The 14,660-nt window shown below is 42.6% G+C and overlaps 1 protein-coding gene across 2 annotated transcripts in view; it reads left to right on the top strand.

Moving 5' to 3' along the window:
* DOCK10 (dedicator of cytokinesis 10) overlaps positions 1-12,209 on the top strand; it is a 131,691-nt gene extending 119,482 nt beyond the window's left edge. For both annotated transcript variants that reach the window (XM_010014658.1, XM_010014659.1), the window contains exons 51-56: positions 3,855-4,001; positions 4,498-4,708; positions 6,865-7,055; positions 7,733-7,833; positions 8,160-8,298; positions 11,507-12,209. In XM_010014658.1, coding sequence (XP_010012960.1) covers positions 3,855-4,001; positions 4,498-4,708; positions 6,865-7,055; positions 7,733-7,833; positions 8,160-8,298; positions 11,507-11,626 — 909 coding nt within the window. In that variant the 3' untranslated portion in view covers positions 11,627-12,209. The remainder of the gene's footprint in view (positions 1-3,854; positions 4,002-4,497; positions 4,709-6,864; positions 7,056-7,732; positions 7,834-8,159; positions 8,299-11,506) is intronic.
* Positions 12,210-14,660: the final 2,451 nt, after the last annotated feature.

Below are 14,660 nucleotides of genomic sequence, written 5' to 3'. Positions count from 1 at the left end.
CGCTCTGCTTAGGCCACTACAGAGGAAATGACACAGAAGGAAACTCGGTATGCAGGTGTGAGATGCTCAGTATGCAGGTATGGCATTCCTTTCAGTCTTGCACGTACACTGTTCTATAAAACACCTGTGGGTAGATACACACATATGAAAGTGTATTATTACATGTATGCATTTCTTAAACATTTTTATCAGTTATTTCAATAATAAAAATATGTTTTGTAAAAATGAAACATTGCTGTTCCTTAACTAAAAAAAAATGTCAGACAAACCCTGCAGAGGAAGCAGATTAAAGGACAAAAGAATAATGCAAATGCTGTTTGCAGGAATAATTTTGAGGGTTCTTAGTAGAAAAAGAAAATCTGCAGCTGCACCTGAAAACCATTGTCCTTCATGCAAAAGGGGAGACAGTATTTGGTTACTGCATTGCTGCAGGGACCTTCTGGAAGGATGGTTTGAATGAATAGATGGTTTGAATGGTAGGCCTTAGGAAGGATGTAGTCAGTTTTTGCCAGAGAGCTTCATTTGCCAGCTTAGAGCCAGATCTCATGGCAGCTGCTGTTTTAGACTGCAAATTCTGTTAAAGGTTTTTGGTGACAACATCTCATTGCACCACCAAGTGGCCACACTAGCCGGTGTTTATGATTTTATTCACAGATAAGTGTTTTGAGAAGTCAATATCTTTCTTGAATTAAAACCAAAAAGAAGCTGTTAAGTATGTTGAATAGCTGAAAACTCATATTGTGCTGGTAAAAAAAAGACATTCAAGATTTGTTTCCAGAGCAGTGTTAGGTAAAAGTAGAGCTGAGATTTTGCTTTCCTATCTGCTTTAGAAGCTACAGCAAGAAGCTGTAGAAGTTGGAGGCCAGATTTTCATAGTGCTAAGCTGACTGTGGGTTTATGTCTGAAGAGCAGAATATGTGTCATCTTTTCCGAATGTGCTAAAACATCTGTAGCTTCCTTACCAAAGAATACAACACGCTCACTTACCATAGGAGGAGATGCTCACTTGATGCAGAGAGGGAAGGATCCATTAGATGATAAGTCTTGGCAGGTAAAGCAAAAGGCTTCACCTTGGCACATAGGCTGGAGGAATGGTGTGTATTCTTCCAGGAAAAGGCAGAGAAGAGTCTGATGTACTGTGAGCTCCAAGGGCTGCGTCTGAGAGCATATGGGGAGGAAGAAGAGCCTTTTCATGCACTCCCACAGTGACAATCCTACGCCACAACTTGACTCTCAGCACATCAGAGCTCAGTGGAAACCAGTAACCTACTGCCCAGGAGATTGTCTCCCTTCCGTTATGTTCGGCTGCTCCATGGCATAATTTTCATCTGTAAGGATTCATTGTCCTTGCAGGGCAAAACCAGCCAGTTGAAAATAATCTAGGGATATGCATTGATAATGTAACCTTGGCTGCTTAATGTTTTAAAATCCTGAAATCGAAGGATATGTAGCTTCTGGAAGTATTTAATCTTACCTTCAATAGTCTTTGCCAGACATTTAGCATATGGCAGACATGATTATTTATTGCTCACAATTAACTTCTGCTTGTCACTTGTCAGCTGAAATACTATAGGGGATATGTACTTAAATGATGTCTCTTGCATCAGAGGCAAGACAAAGTCTGTTAGTTGTTTGTGTTCAGGTTTGGGGTTTTTTTTTAAGCAAAACCATAAACACAGATACCATCTTAGTGTGCCCTGCAGCATTAGCACAGAGATTTGACACTCACATATGAACACTGTGTTCCAGTGTGGAAACATGCACAGAATTAGTGTTTAAAAGCATAAACTATATTCTAGCTTGCTATGTGATTGATTTGGAGAACATGAGGGGGTTTTGTTGAAAACACTGAATAGTAGCAGAAAACAGCTGTTCTTTCATAGAAGCAATTCTGAGTAGCGTGTTTAAGTATGGTTGCATGAAACTAATGAGGTTTCTCACATCAAACGGTTTTGCTTCAGTGGAAACAAAATCAGAAACTAGGTTATGATTCTGCACATCGTCTTCCCTCAGTGAAATCGATAGAAAAGTCAATTGCCTGCCCAGATCAGTAAATGTTTATAGGGTGTCAACTTTTGAGCTCTAGATTTGTTCTCTAATTACTTGTGAAGTTCTTCATATGCCCATGGAGTTTAATTGGTAATATTGTTTAAAACTGTGCAGTATTAGAAGGTCACTCTGAGACTGATTAAGATACTGTCAGACAAGCTGCTGCTGTTAGTCATCAGTTTCCAGTAAAGCCCACAGTGCTCTTGGCACTTGCCAAATTGAAAGATAATTTTATTGCCCCTTGTCCTCACTGAAGGAGAAGCCAGAGATGCATGTATTTGTTAGTCCCTAGTGAGATAAAGCTTAGGGATTTTTCATAAACAAACATTGACATTTACAGCGAGAATTTATTTTCATTCTGTCTATTTTTTTATGAAAATCTACCTAGTCAATAATTTTAGTGGCCAAAGTTGAAATATGCTTCAACATGAAAAGGCTGGATTTTGCATGAGTACCTTCCAAAGAGATTTTGGAGGTATTTCTTGACTTCATTCACTTGTGCTTCTCTGTTTTTCAACAGATGGCAGTTTGCTTAGACATAGTGTAGAATTAGCTGTTCAAGCCACATCGTGTTAAGGCTAAAGGGTGTCGGGTCTGACATCATTAATGCTGTCTGACTTTCCCCTTGATCCCTGCAACTTTCAGGTATTTTCCTCTAGGTCACTTTGGATTCAGGTGAAAGGAGGAGGCTTTGGGTGCAGCTGCTGTGGTTAACCCTTCCAGATTTCAGCAGCAGCATATGAAATCCTAGGACGAAGTCTGGTGCTGCACTGGGATAGTCCCATGATGGCACTGGGATAAATCCATGCCTTGCTACTGGGGCACTTGCTACTTCCTGCTGTAGCATTGAGATACGTGTTAATCATGTACAAGTTGAGTGTCTCACCTGCACATGATGCAATGCCATGTTAATTTTCTGAGGTTGGCATTTCTTCAGAAAGCCTCAGTGGTTCTTGTTCAGCTCTTCAGTGGAGCCTTTTCTTAAAGCTCTGCCAAGTTCTTCCAGTGTAATAAGTAACTGACCTTAACAAGATTGAGCTTTTTTTGTAAAGGAGCACAGTCTGTGTGGGTTTTTCTGGGTTTTGGTTTGGGGTTTTTTTAACATAAATCTAATAGACAAATTGTCTCTGAAAATGCTGCAATTCCATATGGCCTTTGAAGATGCCACTAGAGTTCCTCTTCAGCTGCCCTGAACAGATGCAGATCAGTTCACAGGTGCTCCCAATGCCACGGCCCTGTGTATTGCTGTGGGCAGGAGTGTCCCACACATCGCCACAGGCAGCAGTGCCCGGCACTGTGCCCAGCCTTTGCCTGTACACATGGCTCCCAGACAGGATGCGCTGGAGGTGGCATGCTGCATGCACCCCAGCTGGGCTAGGCATCCAGGAAACAGCTGTTACACATGTTATGTTAGCACAGTGCTTCCAAAATAGTTAATTTAACCAAATGATTAAAATTTAAAGAATTTTTCATGTCCAGTTTTTAATTCATTGGGGATTTTTCATCATATGTGCATCAGCATTCTCAAGAAAGTGCATTAACTCTTTAAAACAGCTAGGTCTTACATGAATGAATGTGTATGAGTTATTTCCTGGGTAACTTCAGGGATACCAGACCGGTACAAATGCAGACCCCTAGGTGTTTGCTACAGTGGAGAGAGGTAAGTTTTTAATTTAGGTGTTGGAAATTACATGTTGGATGCTCTGGTGGGTATACAGGCAACCTTGATTCCTGATAAAAGCACTTTTTTTTAGGCTTTGCCCTGCCTGTGGTGTTCACTGTATCCTTCCATTTCATCCAAACAGGGTTTTTTTGAAGAAGAGGAAGGTAAAGAGTATATCTATAAAGAACCCAAATTAACTGGCTTGTCTGAGATCTCTCAAAGGCTGATGAAACTGTATGCAGACAAGTTTGGAATAGATAACGTGAAGATCATTCAGGATTCCAACAAGGTACAAAAGACACACTGGTTTTGCACAGGGGGGAGAACTGAGTGCACAGTTCATGTTTTGAGAGCCGTGTTTTGAATGAATATGAACTGAGTGTGTGTGTTAACTTCTATGACCTACTTTTACAACTGAAAAAAAGACCCTCACCTTGCAGTGTGGCAGGTGCTGCATGGAAATGACAATGTTGTAGCAGGGCGTCACAGTTAGAGGGAAAAGAACATATTCCAGCATATGCCTGCAGAGAGCATGCAGATGTTTACTGCAATGCGGAAGCAGGTTGTTTTCTCTCTCATTCAGTTTTCATCCACTTTTGCCAATTCAAAAGTCCCACTGTTCTTAGAGACCCCTTGGTTAAATATCTTTGTATTAATCCGTGGTCTGAATATTGCATTTGGAAGTCTGTTTTAATCAGTATTGCTATAAAAGCATCAGAAATATAACGGATGCCTTGGAAGCTTATTACATCTAACAGAATTTTATGTTTGCCACTGTTACACAGGTCAACCCCAAAGATCTGGATCCAAAATATGCCTATATCCAGGTGACGTATGTCACGCCTTTCTTTGAAGAGAAGGAAGCCGAAGACCGAAAGACCGACTTTGAAATGCATCACAACATCAACCGCTTTGTGTTTGAAACACCTTTCACACTCTCAGGAAAAAAGCATGGAGGGGTAGAAGAACAGTGCAAGAGGCGCACGATCCTGACAAGTACGTGTCCTCGGGCTGCTCCCCCACTCCCACCCACCTTTGCCGGTTAAGCCCAGCAGTGCATTTCATGTGCCAGGTTTTGTGCAGTCAGCGAGCACAGCGTGTTGTGCAGGATACTAAGTAATCTCTTCAGCGTGTCCATTGGCAAAGTACCTGCTTTCTTACAACCCTGCTGACTGTCCAGGGGAAAGTTATTTTCATTTGTGGAGTCATCAGCAGTCTTACTTTCTCATGTTAGTGACATCTTAACTGTTCTTGCAGTGATGTAATTTGGGAGCGGTTATGCTGGAGGCAGTTAAGCACTCCAAACCATTGTTCTTTTAATAATAAACAAGTCAAGCAGCAAAGTAGGGTGCCTATTCTAAGAAGAATAAAACTTGGCAGATAAGAATTTTTACTCAAACTCAGAGCAAGATACATTATACAGAATTTATTTTTTTTTAAGTGGAGGTAAGATTTCATCTCATTGGGTGCAATCAGTGTTAAGACAGGGATGTCAGGAGCACTAGGTATGTCTGTTCTTACCAAATCGTATTAAACAGAAAATGTTTACTTCTTTATCATGATGGAAATCTCTTTTTAAAGAGGCATCCTTTGTGAAACTACTGCTGAAACTTGACCTGTCTGTATTTTGGCTGGGAGTATGAGAAACTGTCTGGGATGGAGCCATTGCTCTCATGGGCAGCCATGAGCAGAGGAGCTGATGTTCACATCAAAGGCCCCTGAGTGACAGAAAATCCAGTTCCCCGCAGACTTCAGTGCATCTGCTTCCCCCAAAGGGCAAAGCGAAGAAAGCTGCTTACAATACAGGCATAGTCACCTAAGTTTTGTTCTGGCAAGTCAGGAAAGAGGCACTGATGTCTGAGGGCATCTTGTTACATGACACAGCTTTGCTTGTAAGAAGAAAAAAGGAGGAGTAGCTTATATGTGGGTTTTTTAAGTGCTTGAGCAGCAGTAGGTGTTTTGAGATCTGTATTGAAGCAGGTAGTTTCACTGACTTGAAAGTGCAGCTGTTATGGTATGTCTGGCAAAAACAGAGAGGGTTTTTCTTCCAGCAGAATGTTTTCCCTAGGTTATTACATGCTGTCATCAGCTCCCACCACTCTCAACCTAGTTCCGTCTTCAGCCTTAGGTCCTTCTCTTCTCCCCTGCTTTTCCCTCTGGCACCTGCCTCACCTCAGTGATGTTCTCTAAAGGAAGCATATTACCCCCAGCCCCCTCCACCCCCAGCCTTCCATAAAGTCATATATTTTCATTTGCTTCCTATGTAAAAAAGAAGTGCTTTCAGTCTGAGAAGATAGCAAGGCTTACAAGTATGACTGGAAGAGCAGTGGAACTTGCACAAGTGTACTGGGTGGCTGGAATGGTACTTGCTAAGCCTCTCCATGCTCCAGAGCCTGTTGCCTGTGTTGCACCAGACTGCACTCGTCCTCTGTGCAAGAGGCTGTGGCCTGTGGATCACTGACTCTCCGCTGTGCCTGGTTGTGACCAGAGGAAGGCATGCACGGAGTTTGGGAGAGCTTCCAAGTGTGTAGGGTAATAGAGAAAAGATCGTTAGCTTAAGGTGCCACAACAGTACCTTTGCCAGACTCCCTGAGATGCATGAAGAGGCTTTGGCTGGAAGGAAGGTTTTAACAATGAATGATTCCTGTCAGCTCCCATAGCAGTATTTAGGCTGAATGTTAAAGTAGCTCCTTACTTCTTTAAGGATGATGTTTTAACAGTAGTTCATCTGCAGGTGAGTGATACCCAATTCAGCTAAACTAGAGGCTCCTGCCTCTAATTTGAAACACGTTTGATAGAAAATTTTGAGCTGTTTGAAGTTCAGTACAGGCTTACCATTTGGTGCTTTAACTCAGAAGAAGAAATTTATGGATTCTAAAATCTGAGCAGTGAGAACTTTTTGCCACATGAATGTGACAGAGCTTAGAGCAAGCAATGGTGAAGTCAAAAGAAAATGTTCATCTTGTGCCAGGTACATCAAAATCCAATTTGGACCTGCTGTGCCACTTCCAGTCGTTTGGTGATTTAAGCTTTATCTGGATTGATAAAGACATTAACAGAGTCAAAAGTTAATCTTTGATTTAATTGGCTTGCTTTCATAAATACTGTCTTGTTGGGTGAGTTTCTCTGATACACTTCTTGCTTTTGAGTAGCCAGTCACTTGTTTCCCTACGTGAAGAAGCGTATTCAAGTCATAAGCCAAACCAGCACAGAGCTGAACCCTATCGAAGTAGCAATTGATGAGATGTCCAAAAAAGTCTCAGAGCTCAATCAGCTTTGCACAATGGAAGAAGTGGACATGATCCGACTGCAGCTCAAACTCCAAGGAAGTGTCAGTGTCAAGGTAATAACAATTTGCTCCCCCTTCTTTTTCCCCCCCCAGTGCATCTGCCTAAATTTTTATTCTGATTTTCAACATTCCAGATGTATTTTCTCTATTTTCTCTTTCTGGTCATATCTTGTATTCCAGTGCTGTTGGAGCCCACTCTAAAAATGTAAGGGAACAGAAAGTTTTCCACTGACGTTGATGCCTGCTGGGTTTATGTGCAAATATAACTACTTCAGTCAAATCTTCTCTAAGTAAATCTTAAAACTTTTGCAACAAGACCATCACGAGTCACTTGAGAATACAGCCCATCACATAGCCAAGCATGCAGATGCTTTAAAGGGAATTTTGTTAGGATTGGTTTTGTCATTTCCAATTTAGAAAAGTTGGAAATGGTGAGAGGTGCATGTATTTCTGGTGCCCTCATTAAAATGTCCTCAAACATGCAGCTTCCTGGATGGTTAACTAGGTGAGGACTTTCAAAGGCCGGCAGAGGTATGCAGTTTGTGCAAGGCCGACCAGCTCCCTTTTCTACAGTAAAGCGCTTTAGGTCTCATCCAGGTAACAAGAGGAATGAGGTGATGTTCTTCTCACAGGTTCGGTTGCCTGAGGCCAGTCCCCAAGCCTTGGAACACTAGAGAAAATGACAATAAGCTGCTTGTTCTCTATACCTACGCTGCGTATTTTTCCCCCAGGTAAATGCTGGACCAATGGCCTATGCTCGAGCTTTTCTTGAAGAGACAAATGCTAAGAGGTATCCTGATAATCAAGTTAAGCTTCTGAAGGAAATCTTCAGGTAAACAGTGCTCAGACTTTCCACCCTCTGCATAGTATTAAATAGCATGAGTAGGTGTGACATGAAATCAAGTTGAATTGAACCAGGCTAATTTATGTCTGTGTTTACTTTCTTTCTTAAAAGTCATTCCCAAAAAACATTTATTGAAGTTTTGGGCTGTTCTTATAGCCTACATTCCTCTTGATCTGAAGGTGGGTTCTGAAATTCACTTCCAATAAGGCGTAATTTGAAAGGGGGAGAAGAGGTAGAGGGTGTGTGAATAGATAGATTCTTTTTCATTAACTACAAAATTTGCATGCTTGTTCTTTGTGGTTTTGTGCTTGTAGGCAATTTGCAGAAGCATGTGGACATGCTCTTGATGTCAACGAACGCCTTATTAAGGAGGACCAATTCGAGTATCAAGGAGAGATGAAGTCTCATTACAAGGATATGCTCAGCGAGCTCTCTGCAGTTATGAATGAACAGGTTAGATCATCTATTTTGGTGCTGCTTGGACTGAATGAGGGTGGCTAATTGTGTCTTCTAGAGACAAATGAAGCTGTACAGCAAATTAAAAGTAAAACCTGATAGTGCAGCAGTCACTGAGAAAACATAGTTTAATCCTTTATTTTTTTCTCTCTTCTTTTTTAAATCCAGCTGTATTACATATAATGAATCCAGTTGTCCAACAAAGATTTGTCTTCTGCCTGTCTTGCTACGTATTGAAAAGTTGAACGTTCATGAAGCTAAATGCAGGCTGAGGTCTAGACGCATAGGAAGATAATCACTTAAACTGGTGTTTTATGCTTTGCTTGCTTTATCCTACAGCTGTGATGTATTTAATTAAAACACTAAATTGCTTTTAAGACCTAGCTTGTAACTGGAGGAGGTATCTTTATAGTTCCTATTTGTATTCAGCTTTCAGAGCAAGAGTTACTTCTTTTTTATTTTTTCTTATATTTAAGTACACTGTCAAAATACATGCCATGTATTTCAGCTGTTAGCAGCTTCAGAAGGATGAGCGTGCATGGCTACGTTCTGTGAAATGCATCCCACAGTACTGAACTGGACTTCAGTGCACACTTACAGCTATTCTGTTGCTGTGTCTCTGCAGATACGTTTTCTGTTTTAATTTAAATATCGAGTGGTTCTGCATACTAAAGTGTGAATTAAATCACGCTTAGCTATTTCTCTGCATGTTTGTGTGTAGGCCACCTTACATTGCATCTGTGAAGAACTTACTTTCTACCAGTTGCGTTTCTGGGTGCCTATAGCATACATAAGCACTGCTTGTATCAAAGATAGCATCTCACAGAAGTGTCTAATTGGCACCCCATAGACCATGCTGTATTATTCATCTTCACATGTGACGAGAATAAGGATTTACCAGCATTTTTGGCCCACTGATCCTGTGGAATGGAGCTAGTTTTTCTCAGGGTATGAAGCTGTGTAATTGCTTTGAAGGCTTGGTGTATGCCAGATGGGGGTCAAGCCCAGTGGTGGTTGCTGATCTGAGTTGTGCTCCTTTCCCCTTTAGGTGTATAAATATTTGTGAACCTCAAGCATTTCACTAATTATATCATAGCTAATATTTATCACTGTTTGTTATATGAAGTATGTAAGTATTAAGGGTATCATTTGTTACTTAATGTTCATGCCTCTCTTGTGGAAGTTATTTTGGCCGTCCTGTCAATGTGCATAAGCAGTACCAGTGTCTTGTGTGAACTACTGTTCTCCACAAGAATGGAAAATATATGGTCAACTTAAATGAGGTATAGCAGCTCATGAGTTTATATCAGTGAGCTCTGAGTTTTCTTTATATAAATGAAAAGACTAAATAATACAAAATTACTTGTATGTAACAATGTTAATATGTACAGTAAGGAGTTCATCCAGCAAAAGTCAAAACTGCCATCTGTTTAACCAAAACCATTGGAATTTGAAAGTCCACACTGAAAACCAGCCTTCCACTTGCATCCCTGTGTGGCAGCCTTCTAAGTGACAGCCCGGTTTTCCAGGCAGCATGGCTTTTTGGGAAAACTCTGCTCCTCCTGCAATGAATGCATGAACTCCCTTCTTCTGAGCAGAGTGTTGCCTCAGAGAAGTCATGTGCTGTAAACTGTGGCTGAAATATTTATCTCGCAGTTGGAAAGCTTGAGGGTGTCTGTGCTGTGTGCTTTACACCAGTAAGATTTGCCATCTTTCCCTTTGTTGTGTTCGAGAGGGTTTTGTTTGCTCACCCACTGACTGTGACTCTTTCATCACCATGTGTTTTTCTCTCTTTTTGTTTTGTTGTTTTTCTTTTCTGACAGCTCTGTAATGGTCCTTGCTTATACAGCTTCTCTTCTTCCCTGTCTAACATTTCCCTCAATACTATAGCCAAAAGTGGTATGTTCATTTCTCTTACATCTATTTTTTGGTTTAATGTCATGTACTTCCCTCACTTGCTGGTTTTCTACTTGGTGTGTTTGTTTAGTTTCATGTCTATGACTCCCTTGCTCAGGGAAGTAGAAAAAAGAAGGGACAGGATGTATGTGTGGTATATTGTCCGTAAGCAGTGTTGAAACACGTTCTTTAGGATCCTGCTTGTGATCTTGGGGAGTTCATCAAGAGCCTCCTAATGCAAAAGCATGTGCCAGTAGTAGCAAAAGTGGTTGGATGGAAGGGCCAAGGACAAATGGCATAGATAGGAACCAAGCCTCCCTCGTTTCATGAGTGTGGTCCCCTTCTCACAGCCCGGCCCCCCACACAGCTCTTCCTCCAGCACATGGTGTGGGAATAAGTTCCTTGCCAGAGCTGCCAGAGTTGCTGGCTTAGGCACTAAAGATGTACATGGAGGCAGCATGGTCATGTCTGCCCAAGTGGTGTGGTTGACCTGCAGCACTTACCAGGGATAGCTGGGGATTGATGGTGTAAGATTGTGACTGGAGCTTTGTGAAGGGAAGAGGTTTTCTCCTCCACTCTTGATGGCTGCGTGGTCAGTGGGGCTGGTCCATGACTGCTGTAGATGCTTCAGCACAGTGCCTCATGGAATAAGGCAGGTTTTAAGTCTCTTATTTATAGAATAGGCCTTTTAGCCTATTACCAAGGCTAAAAAGAACTTTAGGGAAAAAAAGATCTTCCTTAATGCTAAAGCTTGCTTTAGGACAGGGAAGAGCAAGCTTCTGCCACTTCTCCTCCCCAAGAGTGCAGCTCTGCCTGCAGCCTTAGCCTGGCAATTGGTCCAAACCCTGCTAATGGACATACTTTTCCACTGTGTGTGCGAAGCTCAGTGGGGATGGTGCATGCCTCAAATGAGCATGTGGGCAGAGCTGGAACTGGTCTGTAGCAGAATCAATAGGTGCTACTGCACCTAAAATGCAGGTCACTTCTCAGTTGTGTTTGTATGAGAGTTGTTTAAGAAATGTAGTTCAGGGAACACCATGAAGCATCTCTTGGCAGAAGCCGGTGACCCAAGCCCAGCCCCATTTATTCCCCCAGTTCAGAGAATGTCCTCCCTCTCAGTGCAGCCTCCAGTCACTTCTGGGTCCCTGGGCAAGGGGTATATTCTTCTGTCAGATCCTTAGCATTATTGTGTAATAGATAAAGAATGGGAAATCCTTGATTAGGATTAGTAAGTCACCAAACAGACTTCAGACATCAAACTCCAGATCTCTCTCACTGTTGCTTTTTTTTTTTCCTTTTTTATCAAAAGATTGCATACAAGGAGGATCCAGCAAAACAGCACGGAATGGAGCGTACTTACTCACGAGTCATCAATAGAGCCAGCTCGTCTGTGCCAGCAGCAACCATCCCAGCAAGTCATGATGCTTGACTGCGGCCTGGGGAACACACGGCCCTGGGGTGGCTGGGTTGGGTTTTTTTTCCCTTGGGTTGGGTTTTTTTTCCTTATAGATTAATAGTACTGAAAATTAATTTGATCATGGACAATGCCAGGAAAAGGATTTGTGGGTCGTGATTTTAATTTATTGGAAGTCTTCACAATGTTCTTTTTTAAAACTGCAAGCTTGATTTTGGGTTTTTTTATTACTTTGTTTTTGCCTGCCCCAGTATTTGCACATTCCCTCTCTTTTTGTTGTTGTTGTCAATTCCTGGTTTTGAGCAGCCTTTATTAAGCCAGGCTGATAATGAAATTCCCATTGAACAGATAGGTACACAGCAAACCCTAAGTTTGCTATAAATTATAATATATCTAATACTAAGTCCTAGTATACATATATTTTAAAGGTCAGAGTGGATGTTTTATAACATTTAAGTATATTGCAATTGTAAATAGAAGATGTGTAAAATATGTCATTTTTACAAAATTTAAAAAATATCTTTTTAGTTAATTATGACAGTACTAAGAATATGGATAACATTTCAGTTACCATTATATTAAAATATTTGTGTATGTGCATAAAAGCGTCCATAAACTCTTCTCTTTGAAGGTCTGTGCATTGGTTCATTGCCGATGAACTGCACATGCCGGAGTGGTGGAGATCAGGATGCCTCCTGCATCCCAGCTGTCCACTGTGTTGCGGCTGCTGACAGGGACACTTAGGGCCATCTGCAGGATGTGGGTTCAGATTCTCTCCATGGCCCCAGACTGAGGCCACCCTGGGAAGCAGGGGTCGATGCAGTCCTCCTGCTTGAGGTCAAGGAAGCTCTGCTCTTTCTTTGGAGTTCATGGTCCCAGATTTTGGCCAGGGTCTTTTGGGAAGCCACGTGCCTCTAGTGAGATGTTTGTTTTGGTTTCTGCATTATATTGGGATGAGGTGGAAAGGTTCTGCCAGCTCTCAAAAATTCTCTTTATCCTTGGCACTGCCATGCCCGTGCATATTCATTCCTTTGTCCATAGAAAATCTCTGCTTTCAGGGATCCCTGCTCATTGTGCAAGTACGTTGGGATCCCTCTCTTTTGTGCATGCAATCCCCACAATTCTGATAAGCTGTGACTCATTTTCCGCAGAGAAACCCTCGTGATCCCCCTGAGACCTCCACAGGTTCATGAGGGTTCATTCGGATCAGAGGCCAGTGCTGTGTGGGGATACCAGGAGGGTTTTTCCAGTGCATTGCCTCATTCTGCCCTACTGTCTCCTTTCCCTGTGTCTCTTCCCATTACACCCTCAGTTCACAACTGGTGAATCTACACTCAAGCCTGGCCCTGTAGGCAGGAGCCAGGGGTGGCCTCTAAATTCACCCCATCCTTATGTGCAAGGCAAAATGGCCATCACCCAGTCTCTGCCTGTTTGCCAGTGCTGCACATGGTGCTAGCAGTGTCTCACTGTCGACAGACCTGGGATCTTTCAGAAGAAATCTTTGCTGAGGGTTGAAACCCACATGGAGTTCTGTCCTGGTGGGGGAAGGAGGGGAGCGGAGCAGTTGGGATGGGCCCCACTCCAGCATTAGTGCAGCAGCAGTGTAAGCCCATGCCTGTGAGTTGGTAACAGCCCAACCTCTCACCGGTGCACCGCACACCAGCATCAACCATGCGGCTTGAAAAGCCCAGCTCTGCTCTTCAGACACTGCACTGTTCAACACCAACAGTCTGCTGAAAGGAATGATTTCTGGCCCACATTTTAACCTGCTTTATACTGTACATGTAGCAGTAGATGAAGTTGCCTGAATTACCTGCTCGTTTGTATATATGGAGGAATCAGTCATCAGTGGTGACAGCTGGAATCACGGTACAGAGGAGGTAAGTCTGAGCATCAAGCCCTCTTGTCTCTCGGTTTGTTGGTCTTGCTGGACTCATTTTGCACTTACTGTGATCTGTGCTTACGGATAGGTACTTCAGAAGCCATCAAGGTGATTTGGAGACAGACTGTTTCTAATTAATGTTCACAAGAATTGAGCAACTAAATCTGTTTGGCATCTTTGGGAATAACTAGATTGCAAAAACCTGGTTTGCACGAAGGGAATGGTGCAAGGTGACACCAGGCTGGTTTGAAGCCAAGCTGTGGTCTGAAAAGCAGGGGTAAGGAGAACCCTGAATTGTTTCCTCAATAGCCTGCACACAAAGTGAGTTTCCTCTGTAAGTGTAAGGGTTGTGGGGTTTGGTTGGTTTTAAGCCACCAGCTCTGCAGCCTCCCGGGGAGTTTGAAAATCCAGCCCTTATTCTGGCTGTTACCTTATTGGTAGTGTTAGAGACGTAGCTGGGTCCTTATTCCAGATGGCTCTTCTTCTCCTGCTGTGTTGAAGCACTTTCAACATAGGCGTGTGAAAGCAATTAGCAAACATTAGCTTTGAACCAGGGCTGCAACAGGGAAAGAAACCAGAGCATTAAAGCACGGATTGTCCTAGCATTTGAGGGGAAGGGATGAAAGAAACGCAGAAGGCACAGGAGGCCATGGGATTATTACAAAGACGGGGCTTGGGCCTTTATCACCATAAAATTCAGTGACCAAACCCAGAGAAATTAGATGTGTTGGTGCTGAATCCCGCATCCGCCCTCATCTGTGGGCTACGAAACCCTCACAGGGCTGGACAGTGTTACAAACGCTCCTGCCTGATGAGTGTCGCATGGCGCAGAGCAGGCACTGCAAGAAAAGGCTCTTCGTACAGTCGCTGCTTTTCTAACTCTTAGGATTACGTGAGGTCTACATCAAGCTTTTTCTGCCAAAAGCTCCACTCTGAGACTCCTTTTGTCTGAGGCAGGCACTAGAACATGGTTCAGCTGTTCTCAGAGCTGAGGCTTTCTGCAGTAAATTATTGCATGGTGTATTTTTACGGCTGGGTGTATTTTTCAATCCCTTTTAGAAGTGATTGTCTGGACTTGCTTTATTTCAAATATAGGACAATTTTTAAATAACCACACATCAAACCTTCGTTACTTGTTTTTGTTTATGCACGATCAGCTCAAGACAG

Source organism: Nestor notabilis, unplaced genomic scaffold (assembly GCF_000696875.1).
Source record: "Nestor notabilis isolate BGI_N333 unplaced genomic scaffold, ASM69687v1 scaffold7635, whole genome shotgun sequence".
Classification (NCBI taxonomy): domain Eukaryota; kingdom Metazoa; phylum Chordata; class Aves; order Psittaciformes; family Psittacidae; genus Nestor; species Nestor notabilis.
This window is presented reverse-complemented; position numbering and strand designations above follow the sequence as displayed.